At 44.0% G+C, this 24,851-nt stretch overlaps 1 protein-coding gene and 1 long non-coding RNA gene across 8 annotated transcripts in view; one reads left to right on the top strand and one right to left on the bottom strand.

Moving 5' to 3' along the window:
* LOC311594810 overlaps positions 1-4,216 on the bottom strand; it is a 37,351-nt gene extending 33,135 nt beyond the window's left edge. Inside the window, exon 1 of the long non-coding RNA XR_014778224.1 lies at positions 3,894-4,216. This is a non-coding gene — a long non-coding RNA (uncharacterized lncRNA). The remainder of the gene's footprint in view (positions 1-3,893) is intronic.
* Positions 4,217-6,318: 2,102 nt separating this feature from the next.
* Positions 6,319-24,851, top strand: part of NFIB (nuclear factor I B) — a 217,570-nt gene continuing 199,037 nt past the window's right edge. For 2 of the 7 annotated variants that reach the window (XM_084796649.1, XM_084796646.1), the window contains exons 1-2: positions 6,319-7,459; positions 13,356-13,887. In XM_084796649.1, the coding sequence (XP_084652775.1) occupies positions 7,430-7,459; positions 13,356-13,887 (562 nt within the window). In that variant the 5' untranslated portion in view covers positions 6,319-7,429. The remainder of the gene's footprint in view (positions 7,460-13,355; positions 13,888-24,851) is intronic. The other 5 variants (XM_084796650.1, XM_084796648.1, XM_084796647.1 and 2 more) reach the window with 4 other exon arrangements.

Here is a 24,851-nt window from a genome sequence, read left to right as displayed (position 1 = left end):
TTGGTATGTTACGAGCCTATAAAATTGGTGGCGTTCTAAAGTTTAGTTCACTTTTCCACATCCCGTTTCTGCAAGAAATCGTTAGCCCTTCTCTCCCAGTACCCCCGACTCAAATAAATAAATAAATAAATAAATAAATAAAAGTATTATGATGGATTTCTTCTTTCTGTTAATGTGTCTTTTTCCCACCCTACTGGTTTCTGCCCTAGCTCAAGATCCCGCTCTGCCTAAATCTGTGTGTGCTAGTCTGTGGGTCTGCCGTCTCGCTCGCTCGTCCGCTTCGACAGTGAGTCTGGGACACATTTTAATGCACAATATCCCATCCATTAAGTTGTGGTTGAATGCAGAGTGTGTGAGGACTTGGCAGCTTTCAGGTTGAAGGGGGCGGGGAAGCCAGTTTCGACTTTGACACAAGATGCCGAAGGTGGCGTGATCTGAATTATTATTAGGGCTCTGAACATGGCCATCTTCCTCTCCTGGTTGGAAGAACTGCCATTGAACTTGAGACAGGACAGACAAGATCTCCAGGTTTTCCTTACTCCCTCAAGTACAGTAGCTGGCAGGGAAAAGGCGCCAAAATACACAAGATTAACTGACTTTCTTTGAACGGGTCTTATAGCACCCTCCTTTGTAACTATAACTTCCAACGGGAGCTGGGGGGGGGGGCGCGGCGTTAACTTTTGAACCCATATTTGAACAGACATTTAAATCAGCCCTAAAGTGGAATAAGTCCAGAAAGTCATACATGCATGCTTCTGCGGTTAGAAAGAATGCACGTTGTAAAGAAGCAGGGTGCATGTGTGCATGTGAGGAGGGGTTGGATATTTAATAAAAATCAGAATGAGTGACTTCCCAGTGCATTTACTGTACTGGGAAGCTTGTTGTGAGGCTAAGAGGCTGACCTTTGAGCAGCTTAAGTAAAAACTGCACAGGGTTGTGAAACGCAAAAGCGTTGTGGTTTCCAGTTTTACATTTGAGGTTTTAATGTTTTTATTTAATGGTATGAGGGATGGAGAGAGCGCCAGCGCTGAAAAGTCCCTATTAAATCATATGTGGTCAAAGGTCAAACACTCCAACTCACTGATACAATATACTGCAGATCCCTGCCTAGTGATGGGGAGCACAGGAAAAGCGCTTGGGCAATAAAAGTATTAGAATGGTAATTATCGTCCGTGGTCAGGGCTGCATTCTTGTGCACTGGGCAAAGGTTTTTACTGGCCCTGATGAATTTTAAAGCCGAGTATTGTTGAAAGCTGTTTTAACAGGAAATTGATTAGCTGAGTGTTTCATACAATAAATGGTGACAGATTCATTGTTTGATGTGCAGAATAAATTCCTTTTATTCTTTAGTCGACATCGGCAGCCATTTAGTTTTAATATGGTCAGACTGAGCAGTGGCATAATTTTGAGTGGGTGTGATATCACACACATCTGTAACTTTGGTTTTTGAACTCATGTGGCATCACATAATTTGACAGTATTCATTGCTTTGAAATTTATTAGTGTGTTGTGTTCTTTAAACAGCTCAGGTCCATTTAGAGATTTTTTTTTCTGAATATATATTTTGTTTAGGCCCAGTTGTTTGTGTTCTCTTTTTGCCTCTTACATTTTCATTAGAAACTGAAGTGGGAAAAATTCCCTTATTGTGCATTATTTTGATTTTGAGATAGAACAGCAGCTTTTCAAAGGAGAGCTAGAAAAGGGGCTGCAGAGGTTTGAGATGGCCTGCGGCCACCTCTAATACTACAGTATAAAGAATACTTGGGTCTTTTAGAAAAGACCTTTCTGAATGTCTGTCTTCACAGGTCACAGCATATATATAGACGAGCTGCAAGTTTACTCATCCAGATAAAGTGATGTATGGTTTTACTTTAAAGATAATCTACCTTGAAAAGCTCAAGACTGTTGCATCCTCAGAGAAGACACCACTGTGTATACAACCTCTGTAGTGCTGTGCACAAAGCCAGGCAACTGTGACAGAAATTTTTAAACTTCAAAATAGTCAGACAAAAGTTGCAGGCCAGCTGCTGACTCTGTAGCCCTGGAGCAAGTATTTTCCAAGTTGGGAATCTCTTGTTGAGCTGGAGTATGTAGAGAAACTGTAACCAGCGAGCCTTCCTTCCTGGAGGCCTCTGGACTGGTCCTTGTTCACATTGAGAGCCGAAGCCTGCAACTGTGCCCGATGGGATGCAGACACGCTTAGTGGGATTTCTTTTTAATAGTTAAGTACAGGCATTTCACCAGCGGCATTAGTAACAGCGTCATTTTTTCTCATTTAGTTTTGTCCTCAGGGGAGACCAAACAGCTCCCCGAGGAGGGAAGAAAAGTCCAAGGTTATTTATTCATTTCAGTTGAAAAGCAAAGGACTGGCAGTAGGTGGGGAAACTAACCAGTTGTGAATTCTCCGGTGGGGAAAAATTGCTCCCCTAATTTGACAGTAGTAGTTTAAGGGCTCAGAGAGCTGGGCATGATTCTGCAGTTCCCATCACGCACAGGCAGTCTTAGCACTTGCTGGCTATTTATATATGCATTTTTTTGGGGGGGGAGGGTTTCAGTGTTGTTACTGGCGGATGTAAATCTATGTTTTCCAGGCTGTACTTGGAGGAAAGAAAGGTCCCTGGGTATGACACAGTGGACACCTGCAGTTCTGCAAGCTTGTTTCCTGGGGTCAGAAGGTCACCTGTCTCTTTTGTATTTAGTTTTTAAACATTGATATTGGCCATGCAACTAGGGGGATCGTTGAACCTCCCCACAAATCACATGCAAGAGATAAAAAAATAATAAATGTAGTGGTGTACATTGAAAATGACAGCTTTGTTAAGCTCAGAGAAACCTTGCTTGCAATTGCTCAGCCTTTGCAATCTGTCTCTGCAGTTCTTTAAAAAGAAGAAAGATTAAAGAAACAAAACAAAAGTCACTATCAAGAGATACCAGACTCACTCCTCCCTAGAGGTCAGAGAAAGGCTCTAACTGGGTGGCCATGTGTTTTTTGTTTGTTTGTTTGATTGATTGTTGTTTAAAATACACAGGTTTTGAAAACCCACTAGAGACCCTGACTGCTCTTATAAATCAATAAACTTCCTGTCTGAAAATACACCTTTTAGGTACCTTCTCCAAATGTGGCAGCAGGGAATAGTCCAAGGAGGAGAACATGGGAAAGGATCTCCCTGTTGCTGAGAGAGCAGGTCACAGGCAGCTTTTGAGATTGATGTTGGTGGCTTTTCATAGCTCCCCCCCCCACCCCCCAGCTCAAGAAAGGAAGGCTGGAAGGGGCAGTAGAGGCAAAGTCTCTGGTTTTGGTCCCTCTTGACAGCATCAGAAACTTTTCCAGCATGATTTGAAACATACTTTTATCAAACATATATACTTTACAATCCATCCTTTCTAAACCTTCTGCTTAGGTTTGAAAAGGTTGGTGTTTCTCAAAGCGAAGGGGGCTGACAAGTGAAGCCAGAGAAAACAGAGGTCCCAGGAGCTCACAGTTCCCAAGAGCAAGTCTCTTAAGGTTCCTCCTGGAAAGGCCTACAGCGGCCTGAGCATTGGGCAGGAAGCAGAGCTTGGGGCCATGAGGTGTCAGCCTTCCTAACTCCAAGGTCTGAAAGTCAAAGCCTTCCACACCTAGCACCCCTAAGCCCTTCTTTCCCAGAATGCCTATTGTTCGTTACTTGCTCCTTTTTGGGTTCCTTCACCCCACTGTTATTGCTTCTTCCTCCATTTCTTTTTTTCTTGGAAACAAATCAAAATCCCAAACTACAAAGCATCCCCTATGGCCATCAGCCTGTACCACAGCCATCAGCACTGTACAAACACAGACAGGGCACACCTGAAAGAGAGCCCAGCCTCTCAGGGATGGGCCTGGGAGGCCTGGAATTTTGGCCTCTCTGGGTTCTTACCTGTGTCTGTCGCCGCTTCTCTGCCCTGGCGCTCTGCAGCTTTTGTGAATTCTTCTGTATAATGGTGTCAATTTTTCATTTTTCTCTTTTAAGCTTGTGAGAAACTTTTGGATGAAACCTAGTTTTAGTGGCAAAAGGAAATGGGCTCTGTTGGAGGAGGAGACTAATAAAGGCAGGAAAGGTAGGGGTGTCTGGACACACTTGCCCAGGGCCCTGCACTGGGCCTCTTTTGCCAGGGGACAACGGCTGTTTCTGGGCTCTGGCTGAAAAGGAGTGCTCTCTGGGTGCCAGGATATCGCTGGGGGTGGTGTAGTGAGGAGGGAGGGAGGGAGGAAGGGAGGGAGGCAGAGAGATGGGCGCTGGATTTTTAAAGAGACCCCGAAATAATGGCTTCTGTAAAAGTCCAGGCATTCAAAGAGGTGTGTTCAAGGACATGAGTGCATTCGTGCCAAGGGGAACGTCTTTTATGGTAAATTAACTCCAGTTAAATTGAATATTTGTTCAAAGGGAAACTCCAGTAGTTAAAGCTGGTATTATCAGTGGCGCGTCCCCGCCCCCCCCCCTTCCCGCAGAATCTGGTGAGGGTGAGAAAAGGGATGCAGCTCAGCACAAAGTGATGCTTTGGGATTGTTCTCTCTCTCTCTCTCTCTCTCTCTCTCTCTCTCTCTCTCTCTCTCTCTCTCTGTCTCAAAAGTTAAGACAGACGAGGTTGCCTAAAATTTATGAGAGAGAAGTATTTATTTGGCTTAACCCCGACTGTCACCTCCTTTCATCTATAAAGACTGTCAACTTTATCCCAGCTTTTCAAGAAGAAATGACCGGTACAAAGGAAATTAACGTTGTCAGAACGCTAACTAGAGGATTTGCCTAGTGGGGGCTGGGAGGCCGCTCCCCGCCGCGCGTGCCCTAAAGGGTTAACTCGCCCTGGTTCTCACAGTTTCCCGACTTTTACCTGTCCTCCCAGACTCGGGGCCCTCCCCTCCTCCCCACCCCCTGCGCCTTTCTACACCCGGCTCTTGGTTTACAGGGGCTGCAGCTGGTAGACTTGGCAAGCTCGCCTCATTAAGAGAGCTTTTTGAAAACGGACTGTGTTTGAGCATTTCCCTAATGAGGACAGGACGGGGTTAAAAAGTGACCATTTCATGGTTGACTTGAACCTGCCTACTTTTCTTGATGTGTCGTTGTGAAATGCTTGATGTGGGTAACTTCCACTTGGGGAAGGAAAAAGTCACTGGTTCTTTCAGGTCCGCTGGGGGAGGGCACGGTGGTCAGGAGCGCGAGGACTGGAGAAAGTTGAGGGGGGAAAGTACAGGGTGCGGGTGGGAGCCGGAGGACGCGGGGGGCCTGGAAACGCTCGGCGGCCCCAAGCTAGGTCGACGCGGAGCCCCAGGCGCTCACTTTTCTTTCTCCATTGTCTGGGCAGCCTTTGATTCCTCCACTTCCCCACCCACCCCTAGCGGAAACCCGGAATTTGGGGGGCGGTGTGTGGGGAGAGAGAGAGTGCCCGCGCGAATGGGGGTGCGGGCTGGCCTCCTCCACGGTCCCAGGAATCAAGTTCATTCACTCCGCGGGGGGGCGGGGCACCGGCGGGAGCGGCCCCGGAGGGCCGCAGCCGCACACGCACCCGGCGCGCTCCCGCCCCGCAGCCCCGGGCGCGCCGCGGCCCCGCCCTGCCCGCACCCCCGCGGGAAGGGAGCCGCTTTCCGCCGGCGCCCCAGGCCCTGGGGGTGGGGATTGGGACTGGGCCAGCGCGGCAGGAGGAGGAGGTGGTGGAGGAGGAGGTGGAGAGAAGCCCGGCGCGCAGAGGAGGGGCGAGCGGTGGCGGCAACGCGGCCTTCCCGCTCCGAGCGCGGCCACGTGCACTGAGCGCCGGGGGAGGGCGGGCCGCCGTGGCGAGGCCCGGGGGGACCCTGCGGCCCCTCCCTGCACGCCAGCGCGGGCTCCGGGCTGGGCTGCTTGCCGCGCCCCCGTCTCCGCGCCGGTTCGCTCCAACTGCAGGAGGCCAAGTTCACTCCGGCCCCCGCCCCCGCCCTCTCCCTCCAGCCGCCTGGGGTGCTAGAGTAGGCGCCCTAGCCCCAGCTAGGGGCGGCCTGGGTGTGAGGGAATTTTCCATTCGTTTCTTTCTCGGGCCCAGACCGGCTCTGGGCTTCTCCCTTTAGTATGTTCTCATGGTTTGAGCGTCTTCAGTGGATAGTGAAAGATCTCTCCCTGGGCGGGTTTTCGGGGGTGTACGGAGGGTGACAGAGAGAAGAGCTATTGGGGGGGGGGGGGAAGAAAAGGAAAGAAAGAAAAGAAAAAAGAAAAGAAAGAAAAAGTCCCAGTATGTGGCACCGGTCTGATACCTTTAACAAATGAGTTGGGGGGGGGGGAGACGAGAGGGCTGGGGGAGGCGCACGAGAGGAGGAGGAAGGTGGGGGGCGGGGGGTGTGGAGAGGCTGGTGCAAAAGGAACGCGCGTTTGCAGGAGGAGGAGTAAAGCGGTGATTGTGTAATTAAATAATAAAACAATCCTTAAGTCTGATTTGGAGAGAGCTCGAGCGGGGTCCAGAGGGTGGAACCGGTGAATCTTTCAACTTGCAAGTTTTTCAAGGAAAGAAAGCGAGAGAGGGAGGGGGAAAAGCGCCCAGAACAGAAAAGAGGAGTTTGCAGCCAAGCGGGATCGATCGTTTGGGATTTTTTTCAGGAGGTCCTTCCGATCCCTTCCGTGGGTTGTGGGCAGCGTCACCAGCAGCGGCGGCCACGCTCGGCGGGTCAGACACGGGGCGCGGCGGGCGGGCGGCAGTGCAGCGGGGTAGGAGCGCAGCAAAACCTTTTCCGCCTGGGAGCTCCGCGCTTGCGCCCCCTCCCTCACCCCGGCCTCTCCCTGCTTCCCCCCCCTCCCCACCCCCACCCGGCCCTCTCCGGCGCGCGCCCCGCCACCCGCGCGCACTCGCTTGCACTCCCCTTCTCTCACACACATGGTCGGCTCGCGGCAAAGTTTCGCCTGCGATCGCCACTCCCGGATCCTGCTGCAGTGTCGGCGGCGGTAACCTTGAACTTTCCCAGCGCGGTGACACATTCTCCTCGCTTTCCCTGCAGCCCGACCTCCTGCGCCCCCCCCTCCCCGCCTTTTTTTAAAAAAAGCATTTCACCACCCACCACCACCCCAATCCAATCCACACCGCACCCTCGAACACCCTAAGCCCCCCAACAACAACAACAACTGCAAAACAGAAAACAAATTCCCTAAACCGGGCGACTAGCAGCCTGCACCGGCGGCGGCCTCGGAGAGCTCGGCTGGCGCGCGCGCGGACCGCAAGAGGGTTAAAAGTGTAGATTGGATTTCACCCCGGGAAATCTAGCACGCCGAGTGAACTTGAATCTTTGGCTATTTAAGGAGGACTGGGTTTGTTGCGAAGTTGCGGTGATCCTGCGCAGAGCCCCGTCCTGATTGATCGCATCGCTGGGCTCAGATGACTGTAAAATGAATAGATGAAATCCTTGCTTCTCGAAGATTTTCTCGGGCATCTACGGGAAAGTGCGCTTTAAGGCGAAGTCATGATGTATTCTCCCATCTGTCTCACTCAGGTACTTGTCTCAGTTGCTTTCTCTCTGGCCCCAGACGCCTTTGTTGTGTCTTCTTGTTCTTGCGCTGCAGACCTTCTACCGCATTTCCTAACCCTGGCACACTCTCTCTGGTCTCCCTCAGAGAAGTGTCGAGGAGTTGCGGTGGGCTGTGCGGGTGTCCTGGGACCACGGCTGCCGATCGCGCCCAACCTGTGCCGAGGTGGGGGGGGGGGAGAGCCGGCACCGGGCGGGCGAGGCTTTTGGGGTGGGCAGGACGGAGACCCGCGGCCCTGAGCCCTGTACAGCCCCAGGAGCCCCGCAGCAGCCGCAGCGGGGGCAGTACCCCAACTCCAAGCCCGGTGCGCGGTAGGGCGGACGCCGGCTTTTGAGAGGTAGTAGACGAGGTCTTGGGCAAAGGGCTGAGGGCTAGATTTAGCGCCTCGGAAACTCTTCTGCCCGCTGTGGGCGGGTGACACTGCCAGTTGTAAGAAGTGGTGGTCTGGGGAACCTATTTCTTTGCATATTTGGGGACCCAAAGTCCTGTACTGCAGTTAGTTGCACTTTGGGGTTTGCAGAGACCAGACTGTAGCGATCTTTAAGCTAAGAAAAGATGAGTTGGTTATGGGGAATGTTTAGGACTTTTAGGACATACTTGTTTTATAAAAGCGAGACTTGGTCATTTGGCGATATTGGTCATAACTTACAAGGCTTAAAGTGATACCAGAAAAGTGAAGTCATTTTTTTTTTTTAGCTAGAAAATTACCCTAAACCCCAAGGAACAATGTTAGGAGGTTAAAACACTGTCTCTATACCTAAAACCCCCCAAAACCAGTTTCTATCCCTTTTAATCTGATGGTCAAATGAAAAAGTGGTTAGATCTAGCGACTTACCTGGGCACACTTTCATCCTTTCATGGATGCCCAAGGAACTTACCAACTGATGAGTTAAATAGCATGTAGTCCAGACCTGTTATTTGCAGAATGAAACCCTGAAAGTTATGAGACAGTTCTCCAACTTTCAAGAGTATGAATCTAGATTGGTAATTGAAAATTTTTCATTGACATTGTCATAAAAACGAAACAGAAATGTTACTTAGTTTTGGTTGTGTTAAAGTTTTCAAAATTTAATATTATGATGATGCATTTTATAATGAACAAATAATTAAGACTTCAATTGTATGACAATTAGAAACCATTGTGATTGAAAAGGACTGCGGCATTCATGAATTGTGAATGAAGATGAAAACAATGATAAGGGTTATTCAGTGGTTGGACACAGCCCTGTAGCTTTTTGGCTGACACATTTTTTATTGTTTATATTTTGTTTGGCATCTGAGTGTGATTAACTTAGATATGGCTATTTTAAGCAAGTAAACGTGCGCTTTAATTTAACAAAACTGGAAAAATGGGTTGTGGAGTTATTTGTGTTTTAAAAGCCGTGAATGATAGTAAGCCATGAATACGATGGGATTGTCTCAGGTATAACCAATTGCCTGCAGCTGTAAAAGTTACTTTTATTTATCCATCAGCAGGCTTTTCTTTTTTTCTACCCCCCACCCCTTCCCCATCTTTCTGGTAAACCATGACCGTTTCTATTATTCCTACATTGTGATCAGAGAAAGTTTTTCCTTTTCCGTCACAGAGTATGGCCTGGCTTGTTCTTACCTGTGTGTCTTTATGTTTGTATTTCCAACACTTGTTTTTGGGAAACTGCTAGCAATTGCATTTCATTTTTAGTGTCCCCTAAATACGCATTAAAAAGTCACCAGCTCCATCTTAATTTGAGTGTGTTAAAACTACTATTGCAGAATCCTGACACATGGAATGTTAGGGGCATAAACTGCACAATCATCCAACTATCACATTGCTATTCAAGGACACATCCTTACCAAGATTAATTCAGGAGGATGGCTGTGTATTCTTTGTTATTTTAACAGTTGATATATTAGCACTGTTTTTGGGAAGTTAAGGCCTATTCTGGAGAAGGAGTTACAGTTTTAGAATTCTCAATTAACAACCACTTTATGATTTTGTAAGTAATTTAAGGTATTGCAAAAGCAAGAGTATGTGAGAGTGTTACTTTTGTATCAGATGGATAGTTTAGTTTTATGTTATAGGAGCCTGATAGCTGCCCCATAACCTGTCTTGAGGCATACAGAAACAAAGTAAACTACGTTGTTTTTTTGTTAGAAACTTTTAAGAAGCACGTCGATTTATATTAATGCATTTAGGTTTTTAAAATCATAATTTAATTGAAGCTACCGTTAACCTTGATATTTAGCAAAATGGCTTGGTGTAGTAGCACTACAAATGAGCGTTTATAGATCAGTATGAGTAAAAGGAAAATTAAGAAACATTTATATATTTTAGTATTTTATTCTAACTGCATATCCAGTTGCCGTGATGATGTTTTTCTTTCATTGTCATTCAAGTTCTTTCAATATTTTTTTTCTGGCTTATTGTGATATAGTGATGAGGCTCTAAGAGCACACAGTATTTACTCTTTCATTGCTGTTGGGCCTGTTTTCCAACCCTTTCATGGAAATCATTGTTTCCGTGAAGAAAAACAAATAAATCTAGATAACCTAGATTTTTTTTTTATGTTTAGATTTGGAAATTTAACCTTCCTATCTATTTTATCAATTTAGTTCAACTCAAGAAAGTTTCCTAAGAAAAAAGATCTCACTGAACACCAATGTATTTTAAGGAAAATTCTGAGTGAGCGTGTCTTAGAGTTCTTAGTATAGGACCTTAAATGTTAAATCACTTCTGTACTTTGATTGAAATAATTTTGATAATTTCTTACTGTTATTGTGTTAATCTGTTAGTTAGGATATTTGAATACCTTAATGTTTGTCTTTTCCATGTGAGGACAGCTACGTTCCACATTCATGTCATTAAAATTATTAAGAGGACATTACTGTGCAGGTTTAGAAAGCGGTCACACATGTGAGATGACATTTAGAGATGGAATGAGAAAGTATATGTGACATATTGCTTATCTCCACTTACTATTATTTGGGACGCTATGTCTTCTCAAGTAAGTGTTCTACTTAAAGTTGAATCTGCATAATATGGAGGCTCCAAAAGATATTAAGGCAAATTGGTGGGCTGAGAAAGTTTGCCACTTCTATTTACTAGTAAAGAAAAGTTATGCTTTCAAGTAATATTTGCCATTAGTAACAACAAACTCAAGAGAACAGTGGTTTTTGTTTTTGGTTAACTGGCTAAGAGTTTCCAAATTCTTCAACTTTCAAATTGGCATCCTGGTGGTGAGATAACAATTGTTTAAAATTTTCGTATGATAGATGACATTTATTGTCACGTATTAAATCTCAAAATGTCTTAATCCAAAGTTATGTTTGACGTCCGTACAAGAAAACGGAATGTCACTGAACATAGTATTTAAGTATCTAAGTACTTCAGTGTTCCTGGGTTGTTTAATAGCCATTAAATGATAGTGCATTTTACAAAGTGTGGTAGGGGAAAAGGAGTAAGACAAAGCCCTCTCACCGTTGTTCGCTACATCCTCAAGGATTTCATTTATAGAAGCGTAGATCCATGTTTTAAAGCCATATCAGTAAATCACAGTAGAAGGCAGACCATAGGAAGTGAGTTCATAAAGCACCTTCAGTCCACATTTCCTTGAGCGGGCAGCTTTTCCTTTTGCATATATTCTGAGGGGAAGGGATGAACAAAGTTTTTACAGTTACAGTGGGAGCTAAAAGCATGGCATCAGAAAGTGTATAGGGACAGGGATGTCTTCTCATGGGCTGTGGTTGCTGTGAGCAGGGCTGCCTTCCCACACAAAGAACAGATTGTGGTTTAACTCTTTCCATGGCCTCCTTTAATGTGCTCACATAGTAACTGAATTGTTCAAATCTCTGCTGGAAAGTACTGATCGGTTTAATTTCCTCCATGGCATTTGGCTGTGCCTCATGCTGCGATGTAATCAGCTGCATTCTGTATTATAAAATTTTGAGTCATTCTTAGCCGGCAGTATGTCAGAACACTTGATAACCATGTTATCGATTAGGGGAGACATATACCTGCTCTGGGCCTGAACTGCAAACTGCTAATATGTTGCAGGTTTTTGCACTTAGACCTTGAATTTTATCGTACAAAGGCTTTCGTGTGGAGAATTCTGGGGCAGCTTCTTTGTTGGAGTGTCATTAGTTTACTTTGATCACCTTTATCTTATGAAATTAGCCACCCTACTGGACTGTTTACTCTGTGTACTTGGGAGTAACTAACACGAAGGAGTGAACTCTGGCTTGGGATATAATCCATTAGAGAAACTTACTTTGTGGCTAGGATGACAGAACAGTCAAAAATAGAAAGAAAAAATGGTGGTGGTGGAGTTCTCCTCTGCCACAGCGCTTGGCTTATTGCATTCATACAGTGCGTGTGTAGGGTGCTGTTCTTTTACTCTGAACAGCAATAAACCTGGGTTTACATGGCCAGCTTTACCTAAGTCAGGAAGTAGTGAAATATTGACTCCATTTGGAAGTAACCTGAAGTGTTCGTAGGTAGAGGTGATTTGCCATGCCCAACAGCCCCATCCCTTTGAAGGGCTCAGATAAAACAGGCAGGAACAAAAAACTGCAGGGCCTCCAGGTAAACCGTTTGACCCCCCCCCCCAGGACAGTTGGGAACTGTATGACTGAAATACTTGTGTGCTCCCAAGCACATACATGTGTGTACCCACAGCCCTGTCCCATGTTCCAGCTGTGTGACACATGAATTGTAGGGATTCCACAAAAGCAGTAACCGACCAGGTGCAGTCCTGGTGTCACTGTGCCACAGCATGCAGAGAAACAAAAGAATGGAAAGTTGGTGCCAAATTGTCACTTTTCATTGTTCACCTCAGATTGATTTTTAAGGGGTTTGAATAATTGCCACACTCATGTGATCGGTTAGCAAATTAACTGACTCTGTGGGGCTTCATAGTCTGTAGGAAAGCTGCCGCGAGAACATTCATGTTATTTGTTTTCAACTTTCAAAACTATTTAAAAATGGGAGAGTGTATGAGAGAGAGAGAGAGAGAGAGAGAGAGAGAGAGAGAGAGAGAGAGAGAGAGAGAGGAGGCCACACATGCAGGAAGCTAATGTTGGTGGTGCAGGGAGAGAGAATGTGCTGTTCAAAGTATGGAAACCTGGTGTTCAGAGCACTGATAGACAAGCTGTGTCCTTTGCCCACTTTCCCTCACTGCATACCGGTTGCTCTAGTTACCACCCTTGGAATGGTGCTGTTTCAGTGTAGGAATGTTGGACGTTTGATAAGAAAATGGATCAAGTTTAATGGCGCATGCTCTTTGTGCCACCAGCAGCCTCTTGCTGAGAGCATGCTCCAAAAGCGGGAACTGTGTGGCACTACAGCGAGCATCTACATGCTTTGTGTTTCTGTGCCACAGAGAGGAGAAATGAACTGTGGCACCGCTCCTGCCTTCTAAGAAGCTCTGCTCCGACTTAAAAAAAAAAAAAAAAAAAAATATATATATATATATATATATATATATATATATATATATATATATCCATCCCACTGTGTTCCTTGTAAAATGGTACTGCATAGTTCTAGATGGTCAATCAAATATTTAAGTATTACATTGGTGCTATTTAGCTTATTTTAAAGGATGTAGATGCAAGGCATTGAGGTGGAAACCAGGGGGATGGGACCATAGCGGAAATACAAAGTAAAACCTTATTTTCTCTGAAGAAGGGAGAATCAATTTGTGAATTTTGGTGGAGAGGGGACATACTTTATTTTCTTCTAGATCTGACGTTTTGTTCATTTTAAATTAGAAAATAATGCTTTTTTTTTTTTAAAAGTACTTTTTGTGCTGAATTTTATTTTATTTTATTTTAGCACTAGAAATTAAACTGATTGTACACCTCTTCTTTCCCCATCTTCTGCAGGATGAATTCCACCCATTTATTGAGGCACTTCTTCCACATGTCCGTGCAATTGCCTATACTTGGTTCAACCTGCAGGCTCGAAAACGCAAGTACTTTAAAAAGCATGAGAAACGAATGTCAAAGGATGAAGAAAGAGCAGTCAAAGATGAGCTGCTCAGTGAAAAGCCTGAAATCAAACAGAAGTGGGCATCCAGGCTCCTGGCCAAACTGCGCAAAGACATCCGCCAGGAGTACCGGGAGGACTTTGTGCTTACCGTGACTGGCAAGAAGCACCCGTGCTGTGTCTTATCCAATCCAGACCAGAAGGGTAAGATTAGGAGGATCGACTGCCTGCGACAGGCAGACAAAGTCTGGCGTCTGGATCTAGTCATGGTGATCCTGTTCAAAGGCATCCCTTTGGAGAGTACCGATGGAGAACGGCTCATGAAATCCCCACACTGCACAAACCCAGCACTTTGTGTCCAGCCACACCATATCACAGTATCAGTTAAGGAGCTTGACTTGTTTTTGGCATACTACGTGCAGGAGCAAGGTAGGAGCAGATTGTTCTTTCTTCTAGCACGGCAAACACTGTCCATTCTCCTCCAGATACGGGATCTCTGGCTTGGGCCTAGAGTGTCCTGGAGGCCTCGCGATGTCCTCTGGCCCCTCTAGGTACCTTGCTGTCCCCAGTTTTACTCCATGTTCACAGTCATGATTGCCTTCTGCACTGAAGAAAAGGCCAAAAAGACGAACAGACACAGAGTAGTCTAAGAAATACAGTTTATTGTCCTCCACTTTTCTGTATTAGTCTGTATCGCCCCCCCCCCCCCCCCCGCTATCTGAAGTGCAACTTTACTGGTGGTAGCTAAAGTCCTGTTTAATAATCTTTGTACTAACTAGTCTCTTACCTAACAAGGCAGATGAACTTTGTTCAGGAACTGCGGTTGCACCAAAAATCAAATTAGCATTTACTGTTACAAAATATCTGAGCTGGTCACTGTCAAAATAGATATATCTGACAGAGGTCTAGGTTTATGTAATGTTCATATTTCTATTGATACTTCCTTTTGATTGTGCAGAATCACTGTAGATTTAATACAACACAGCTCTTGTTTAAATAATTTATAATACTTGCCCTGAGTGACTTGGGAAACACTTTCTATTATTAGTTTACTTGAATGCAAATTCATAAAGCTTCCCAAGGAAGAAGTCACAGCTTTCTTTACAGAGCATCACAGAGCAAACCAGAAAGGGGACTGGTTACACTGGTTTAAAATAAATCTCAAAAGAATGCAGAGACCGCATACCGGACTGTTTTTAAAGTCCTCGATAAAGAGTGCTGGAAACGTTGCTTGCACAGTGCAAAATAGGCAGCGCTGTTGCCAGGGATTTTGTAGCTAATGAGATGTGTTTCTTTGTTGTTTCTGTTTTTCCTTAGTATGTTTTTCTTCAGGAGGTGAGCCTTTTGACTTGGTTTTCTTCACATCAGTTTGTCAGGGTACAATCCACCTAGGAAAGACCATACTGAAAATGGCCTTGAGTCTGGGCTGCCACAGATGGTGGGTCATTTCTGAGCTTGGCCTGGTGGGAGGGAAGATGGCCTGCAGATAGCCAGGTGGCAGACAGTTATCCAATGCTCATTATATAAATGTGGGGTTTAATAAATCGAGGTACTGTATTGTCATTCAGAAAAGTGAAGTAAGAAAATTACTCTTACGACTCAGAACTTATTCTAGTACTTACTGTGTGCCCTTTGTCTAGGCTTCCCCTTGATTAGTTCTAGAGTGCTTGAGTGTCACTTCTGAATTCTTGCTCTGATGTTAAATAACAATGCTAGACATCATCATTTGAAAAGGGTTTTCTTACCAAGCAAAACACCACACTTGCTATTTACCTGTGTTCAGAACTAAAATTTAAGTAACGAGGGAAATATACGTCTTCATCCTGGATGTCCTAAAATAAAAGCTCATGAACACATGACAGTCTGATGGGCAGCAGTCTAAGGGTGGCATTTCGAGGTGGGCTGCATGCGTGTGTTGGACTGACTGTGTGTTGTAAGTGTTGTAAAAGTCACTGGTTAGAAGGAAAAGTTTTGCAAAGTGGGTCATGCAACTCTTTAGTCGAGAGGCAAGACCTGCCACACGTTCCCACTTTAACTCTTGATGGTTAGTAGTTCCTAAGTGGACCTATGTGAACATTTCTTTAGGGGCAGGCAGCCATGTCTTAGTTTTGTTGAACTGACAATAAAGACTATCCTTTAGATTTAGGAAGATAGATTTAAAAGAGAAAAAAAAAATACAGAGCCTTTTTTTTTTTTTGCATGGCACTAGTGGTCATGATAATCATACAGTTTTGAGTTGAGTCTTAGAGACTGTATTTTCAGATAAAACATTGATACAATATAAAAACCTTTTGGTATTTTCTCTGTGCATTCAGTCATCTGTCATCTCTGCCACCTGCCCTCGTGTCATCTCCTCTTAACATCTGGTGGCCCATCTTTAAAAAGTCACAGCCCAGTGCTTTTGTGTTTTTTCTTTTTCAAGATTTATATCTTTTTCTTTGTGAACTGCAGGTTGATTGTCATTTGCACTGTCATTGATTAAAGAAAGAAGGCATTCAAAGATGAAGCTATAAACACCTTGAGTGCTTCATCTCGCATCGTATAACTTTTTATTTCTCCTCTAAGGACATGAAATCATAATTTCTGGATTTTAGAAATTAGATAAAGTTGAAAAAGAAACATGGAGAAAAATTAAAAGGGAAGAACAATGTTTATAACAGAATGAGCAACAGAATTACTCCCCCCCCTTTTCCCTCTCCCGTTATAAAGGACGAGGAGAAAAACACGGGGAAGAACAGAGAGAGTGCCAAAGATGGTTGCCACTGGCACCAGGGTTGGCATCACACCCTCTTTGTTTAGCTCAGGGTGCCTGTGATTTGTTAGTTGGCATCCGCATTGCAGTGTGGAGTGATGTTACAATATATTGACAATTTCCAGATCTAGAAATGTCAATAGTCCTTTTGGCTATTTACAGATCACGTACTTCGTCTCTAATGGAAGATGAAATAAAGACGGATGGATTATAACCGTCCATCGTCCACCAACTTCCCGTTGCTTTTCTTTCTTCCTCTTTCTGTCTTGGTTCAACCCACACTTACCCCGTCCCTTTCCCCAGCACCCTCATCTTTTCTGAAATGTGGAAAGAGTTACTGAAGCTTTGACACAAACTATAGTGCTACATCTGCATCTGATATACTTTTTGGGGGAAATTTATATTTTCTTAAATCATTTTTGATATGTAGTTTATTAGGCTTTTGCATCACAGGGCAGTGTTTTGTTCAGAGCTCAGTGTCTTTGTTACTCGGGCTTCTTCCGTGCATATAGCCTGGTTGACCGCAATTCAGTCCATTTTATTTTATCTTTACATTAGCAAAGGGTCACGTTATATAAAGATTGTTACTTATAAAATTATATGCTCCCTCTTTACCTAAAATTTGGTAACGGACTTGGGAGTAACTGTATTTAAGTCCATAAAATCATTTGATGCTATTGATTCAGAGGGCTGCGCTTCGGCTGTCTCGTTGCTACAAGAACCGCCATTTTGTTTGTGAAGTGCCAGGCGAGGGGGAAAAAAGGCAGACACTGTGTTTGATGCCAATAATGGTTGCCAGTGGCACCGAGGTTGGCATCAGACCCTCTTTGTCTAGCTGCTGAATGCCTTTGATTCGTTGGTTGGCATCCGCATTGCAGTGGGCACACTGGAAAGTTTTTGACAATCCCTGAATGAAAGCTGCGGGCTCGTCTGCTGCAGCAAAGCTTTGCTAATAGAAAACCCTTTCCCTTCCCCCCCTGCCAAAAGGCTTAAAAAAAAAAAAGATTGTGACAGATTAAGGAAAAAATAGTTCTAAAATGGGCTCCATATTCCCAAAGATATTAAAGATGTCCAATGATTCTTGGGCAGGTGGTACCTATTCCCCATATTGCCTTTGTTATTGCATTCATCAAAACAAAGCAAAGCAAAACAAAATGAAAACCAGCAAGCCTTGCGCAGCACACCTTCGCAGGACATGCCATCCTGTACAGTGCAGGGCGCGCCGCGCCAACAGTGTGGGGATACATGAGTGCACCCACTATGACTGGCTGCTGCTTCCCCTTACACCCATCCCTGTCATTTCTTTTTCAGGTTCTAGTTCTCCCAGTGTCTCCACCTCCTCATTTTTTTTAGTAGTTGGGTTGAGAGGCCCTTACTTCCCTCTCTAGTTAGTAACGTGCACGTGTGTATGTGAAAAACACAGGACCTCGATGAGGCAACTACGTGTTAGAATCTGATACATACCGGTCATTACCAGTCGTTCCTGACTTCCTCAGTTCTGCACCAAGATGCTGCAAAAATTTGTAGCTCACACTCCCACATATTGGGGGAGTGTGGGGTGGCATGGGGGGTGGGAGGGCCGGGGGGGGGTGGGGGAGAGCAACAGCAACCAAAAGGCTAAAATAATTTTGTTTCGAGTTTCCTAGATAGTTAGCATTACCATTGCTTCCTAGTTAACCACCATTATCTCATTAATTAATAAGAAGGATCAGCAGTTCTACCCAAAGGGCTACACAGAAGGAAGTGTGGCCTATGGGAAGCCTTGAGTCACCAGACCGTCCGGTCTGGAGCCAGAAGATGCACGGATGCTATGCTTGTGGTGGTGAGGGTGCGGTGGGGGTTAGCATCAGGGGGTGTGGGGAGGAAACTAGGATTAGGCTTTTTCTGAGGCAGGGAGGGTTTTTAAAGAAAGGAGAGGTCACAACACAAAGCTTAAAGACCTCAAGAGATATTGTCTGATGTTATGAATTTAACAGATGGGGAGTTTAAAACAAGTCAGCTTATGTGATTCTTGGGCCATACTTTACACTCTTACTAGACATGTTTTTGGAGTATGGCAGAGCTCAGCAGTCTTGCTTGCTTCTATCCTGAACTCAGCCTTGTTGACCCCTTTGCATTAATTGTGATCCATTGTTGGATGGCAGAGTTTGCTGCTTGACTGCTAAACGATATCATAATTGAGGTGTATTTTGAAGTTGTGAAACATGTGACTTGTTTAGAAGGGAAGTTGTAATCATTATTGTCTTTGAAACTGAACCCTTCCTGCTTGTCACGTGGCATTAGTGAGGCTGCACATGGAGAGAGCTATTTTCCTTCATCAGCTACTGCAGCTTAGAATCCTTCTGGGTAACAATTATTTCTTTATGAAAAGCTTAAATAGATAATTGTTTGCAAGTTGACAGCACATTTTTAACATTTTAATAATTTTCACTTCATTTGCAGGTATTTCCCATTGTCAGGGGGGAAAAAAGCTTTCCTAACTTGTTTAAATGAGTTTGCTCTGTGTGGTGATTGGGTAGGCTTGCACTGTGACATCAGAGAGCAAGAAGTTTGTGTGTAGGATAAGTACTTTGCATGAATGTTTGATTTAGGAAAATGCTGTTAAGTTTTCACATCCTGGTAGCCTGGTCTTGACTGAACTGAACTCTGGTATGCATTTGTTTGCATTCTTCCTCATACCCAATTCACAGGATAAAGAAGAGCTCTTACTGGTATGCCTTGCCCCTAGGCTTCCCTTTTGTTGGACCTTTGTTAGAACATATATTAAAGATTAGATAACTTAGCAGTTTTCCCCCTGATAAGGACAAAGCAGAGTCTAAGGGGCCAGAAGTTCACCCGCTCTGCCATGATGTCCTTGACACAAGATAGCTTTGCCGGCCAACTTAAGAGTTAAACTTCAAGGCCCTGGCTGCCAGCTGGAAAGGCTGGCATCTGTGTCCTGCTATGGCAAGGCAAGCTTCTGCATTGCTGTTAATATGGTCTCACTTTTCAAAGGCAGAGGGGAGAGGGAGCTTGGGAGAGACAGAGATGGAAGTGGGGGGGGTCATCATTTGTTACAATTAGGATCTTCAGATATTCAGATACATCATGCAATGTATTATCTTTCAAATGTATCAAAGGTTGGTAAGGCATCCTATGGAGTCATTAACCTTAGGCTTACTTTCCCACCTTGCACTTCGTCCCTCTTAGACAGCAGTACGAATTTTTTCAAATAAGAAGAATGAAAAGGATGTGTATAGATTCTATATGTTTAGAGTCACATACTTCATACTCTGTGACTCTTGGGAGTGAGAATCAAAATTGTGTCCATTGCATAGGAATGGTGGTAACCTAGGGGCACGCAGCCTGGAGTGACAGGAAGGGTGGTTGAGTATTATGGTGGCCGGCACCTAGCTCAACACAGTGACGGTGTGTGCCCAGAGAGATCCAGTGTGCCTAAGCACATCCAAATGCCGAAGTATAGATTTATGAAAGGTTTAAAAATGTGCAAAGTTGTTTTCCTCCTACATTTGGAATTTGAGTGAAAACTGCCAAAAGGAAATGGAAGTTTTAATCTCCGATGACTTTTCTTCTTTTTAATCTGGGTACTCCAGTCTGAATAAACCATCTAAGATACTCAACTTAGTAGGGTCTTTCTCCTCACGAGTCTTGATTTTGCTGAGTTAACATGAAAAAGTCCACTGTTTGTTTTGTGACATTCCGCTTGCTGTCCTTGCTGTCCCTGCTCAACAGTTTGGATATAGCACCCAAAGATGGAGGCATTCCCGGCCAGACTGTGTCTGAATCCTCTGCACCTCCTAGTAGCTGAGACACCTTAGTTTTCACTTCTGTCATCACTATGGCGTGCGAGATAACTGAACTTATCTTCAAAGGAGTAATTACTGCTCTGTTTGGAGGAGGCTTATGAGGAGTGTGCATGGCACACACGGCTCACACTAAAGCTGTCTGGGACTAAATAGCTGAAAACGATGGCCCAGAGCAGCACCAGCCTTCTGCTTGGAAAGGTGTAGTTGATGAAAGAACAGCATCTGACAGTGCACCCACTGCTGCTGGGACGAGAACTCATAACCCTGCAGGACACATGCTGGGGCAGAGCAGGCAGCACAGCTCTCAGAGCCCAAGTTCCAGCTTTCCGCTTTCATCCTGACCAGGAAGGCTCGCTTTAGAAATCCCCAAGGCCCGTGGTTTATGTGACTGAAGACTTGAACCTGTGCAGCAGCGTGTCTTAACGCCGCGCCGCGAGGAGAGGAGCGCGCTCCTTTTTCCTGGGCCCACTTTTCTGTGCCAGTGTCGTACGTTGTCTCATTTTAAAGCAAATTCTTAGGTTCTTGAACTCTAATTATGTGATGTGGTTAATTTAACAGAATTTAGTTGTTAGGATTTGGCGTAGAGAATAAATCATCAAATTGTAGGGAACTTGTGAAAACTAAGTGTGTATAGCAAGGGGTTCGTCTATGGGATTAGCTTGTATTAACTGACAGTTACAGGATGTGAGACTAATAACACTTGAATGGCTGGGCTTTTTGGTTGTTACATTATTCAGAAAATTGGGATAAATGGCTACCAATTAAGCAGTGAGGTGGAAAGACCTTGAGGCTGAATTGAGGGCCACACATTAAAAACATAAAATTCTTATACTTTAAGCATAGCAATATTCTAAGGAAAAAACCCCAGCCATTCATGTGCATCAATGCATTGTTTAGAATAAAACACTTAGGCACATATTCTCTCTGTTCATGATGATAGTTTAAGCAGGACACTGTTGATGAATCACAGGCAAATTAAAGAACTCTGGATAAAGACTATATAATTGGAAATATAGAGTGATGGATGAAGTAATTTTATGAGCTGAAAAGTTGCCTGGAGGTTGTATATTTTCAGAATCCCATTTTAAGGCGCTTCAGAGCATGCAGTGGGTTACTGATACAGCCCAATCAGACAACAGAATTTGTTCAAACAAGTACAAAGTGAAATAGGAACTGCCTTTGAGAAAAGTTTTTAAACGCTAAGGACATACAGTTTTAAAGCCATAGTTAGCTTAAATCAACTATTTCTTAACGTAGGAAATTGAATAAATAGTATGCACTGAATGAAGTGGACATATTTAATAATTACATAAATTTAAATATGCCTTCCATAAAACTACAAAAAGTATTTAACAGGTACCAATTATTATTAAGTATCACCTTCATAACCTGACACTGAAGGAAAATAAAGACTTTTTTGAAAAGCTTTATTCTGTACATTTATATTTTAAAAATGCAGGCAAATATGTAATAGCTTTAACAACAATGGGATGAGAGTAGGGACAAAAATCTGATCATGCATGCAGATGTTAACAAAGTGATTTGAAATAGAGTATACTTGGTAATTCATATAAGTTGGGGATTCCATTTGTGTTTGTGCTAATGAGGGTGAGAAGGCTGTATCCCTCTATTAGTGAATTCTAAAGTGTGAAAAATGTTCTTGCTTAGGACAACTTGTATTTTATTATTCTGACCTCTGCAGTTTCTGGATGGATTAGCTTAAATTTGCTATGCTATGTTAAAAGCCTTGTTTTATGAGGTCGGTCTCAGCTTCTGGCCTTGGTGTCAGGAACCCTGCTACGGGATGCAACTTGCCTTGTTAGGTTTAATTGACCAAAGCTGATGTGTTAAAACAATTCATTTGGGCTGTAACTTATGCCCTGGCTAAGTTGCTACCTGAATCCCTTGACCTTGACTTGTCTGGGTCATGAAATGGCTGCAAGCTGTTTGACCTTTCTATTGTGCAGTAATGTCACTGTTTCCTCTTATTCTTTTATGGTAATAGCTGACAAAAAGGCCCCAGCCCATACTTTACACCCCAGTGGATTCAAGGCGCCCTCTGCAGTAGCCACATCTTCTGTTTGACATGGTCTGGCTGCAGAAGTGACTTTCCTTTGTTTGCTGACAGTGATGGGGACAAATTTGCGGCCTTGTTGGCTATAGTAGGGTAGGGGATTGTGTTCTGGATTTTTTTGGAGGGATTTCGATCAATTCTTTGTGGGTTTTCAACTTCCCGTTCCACTGAGACTTCCTTCTTAGCCCTTTATATTTATGTTTCCTTAATAATTATTTTCAACATTTTTAGCTGTTACAATAAAAGACATTTTATTGTCATTATGTAGGTTAAAGTGACACATTTAGTTATGCATTTGGCTACTCAGCCACTAATCGTAAAAGGACTGACTTACTAACCTTGGCACTGTTTTCATCGTTCAGCACTGGGAAGACCCATCCTGAACAGGCAGGGTTAAAAAAGAGCACTTTAAACGGAGCATAGTGTCCTCTACAACATGTTACCATTTCAAGGGAAACCTTCTCTTATTAAGGTAAATAGTTAAATTTCTTGACAAGGTAGTAACCCATAGTAGTAAATGTGAAGATTTTATTTCTGCAGGGACGTTTGTCAGCATATAAAGTTAACTGTTTATCTTAATGAATATAAAATTGTTTTTCTGTTCCTCATGAAAACCTCATGTTCAAAATGGAGAATTTTACCTTGGTTCCCATTCAAAGCAGTGAAATAATTTTATTTTAAAAATATTGGAAATGTCTTCTAAAATGTTAAAAACACAGATATTTTTATCCTACCAATCTTTTCATTGCCAAATATGACACTATAGTTCGTGATTTTCCTATATTTGCCAGATGAAATGTTTAAAATGCAAACTGTTACATTTTATTTTTAAATTATTAGAGGAAAGAGGGAAGTTTAAGGGAGAGTGTGCATTTTTCTCTTGTGCTGCACACTGTTTACACCAACAGATGAGAGACAGTGTCGTAATGCCCCCTGGGAAGAACACTAGCATTCTGGGTTCTCATCATTACTTTTTCTTCTGCAACTAGCAGGAGAGAAATGTTCTTTTACAAAAAAGTCTTTTAGCGATTGTATCAAGCTGTTCTTTTGTAGGAATGTTCAGGACATGAAGGAATTTGAGGGCCTTTTAACCTGCTGGTAATGGTCTTAGGGTTCAGAGGGCAAGAATAGATGAAAAGCAACAGGCCTCACTGGATCAGCGGCCCCAGACTTCCTCTCCTCAAAGAAGCCAGTCAGAAGAGGCATGCACTGCCTGCCTTTCCTCTCCTTCGTTGGCATCCCACAGGCAACACTAACGTGGAGTGGGCTTTGGATGCGGATAGTAGGCTAGTGGGTCACATGGCCGTGGAACTGAGGTGCGAAGGATTTCAAGAACACCTGTGATGTTCTTCGATGTATCCTTCAGTTCTTTAAAGGCTGTTAGAGTGATGTCCGCTGTTAAGGTGCACAGGTTCGGGTTCTGGTCCATGGGGAGTTAGTGGGTGCTGGGGTACACACGTGTATTTTTGGGGGAACTAAAGAAGGGAAGTTATGAGAGAGAGATAGAACTTAGATGTGGCAGGAATTGACCACGATGGGTGCTTTATGGATCGAGGAGTGAGTAGTCCTCCTCCACCACTCCTAACTGAACACTAGTGCTCAATCTACAATTGAAATTCTGTCATTCTTTGAATTTTGGATTTCTTTTGCAGTTCAGCAGATCTTTCCTCATGGTTTCTTAGGTTTTGGAAAGAAGTGTCTTAGTTACAAAGAAGCAGACTGGCTGCCTTAAGACTACAAAATACTTCTTCCTAACAGTTCTGGAGGCTGTTAGTCCAGGGTCAGAGCCCAGGGAGGACCACCTTCTGGGTTGCTATGCCCCTCCTTCAGTGTCTAGTCAAAAAACTCACTGGGCTCTCTCTTTAAGCCACAAATCTCATTTATGAGGAGCCCACACTATTAAACTCATTTGGTATGGAACATGTTTCTTAATACCATCATCTTCAGGGTTAGGGTTTAAATTTTGGTGACATAACTGTTCTGGTTTTTGTGTGCTGATGCTGTAATTAAACACCATGGCCAAAACCAACTTGGGGAGTAAAGGGCTTGTTTCACGTTATGGGGCCAGGTAATGTTTCATCACTGAAGGTGGTCACGGCAGGAACCTTAGAGCAAGGATTGTGGAGGAGTGCTATTTCCTGGCTTCTGCGCAGTTAGCTTCCATATATAGCCCAGTCCCACCTGCCTAGGGATGGTGCTGCCCACAGTGGCACTCACCAAGAAAGTGCTCCACACACATGTCACAGGCCAATGTGATAGAGGTTGTCCACAACTGAGGTTCCCTCTTCCCAGGTGCCTCTGTCAAGGTGACACAAACTAAGCAGTAAACAAAACATCCAGTCTCTGAAGCAGAATACACGTGTAGAATTGGCACAGGGTTCTGTGCTTACCCTTTCTCAGCTTTGTAACTTCGGTCAAGTCCCTGATAATTCATATGCTTTAGGAGTTATAATCACTCTTTTAGGATGTGTGAAATCATGCAAGTAAAGCATGAACTTAATAATAGCTGTTGTTGTTGTTATATGTGAAGGATAGAATGGAGAATAGTCTAGAGACTTCTAGAGAAACTGCCTAAGCATGGAGGGAAGGGCAGTGTGGGGATCTAGAGCAGTTATTACCCATCAGCCAACCATCTCCTAAAGAGCAAAGGCTATGACCCAGTCACTCTCTCCTGGGTATTGGTTCTTGCTAGGAAGAGCTCTGAAGTTAGGCATATGCAGTTACTTAGTCCTGTATAGTTTTGAAACCCACTTAAATTATA

This window comes from Acomys minous (genome assembly GCF_964271855.1).
Source record: "Acomys minous genome assembly, chromosome: 1".
NCBI lineage: Eukaryota > Metazoa > Chordata > Mammalia > Rodentia > Muridae > Acomys > Acomys minous.
This window is presented reverse-complemented; position numbering and strand designations above follow the sequence as displayed.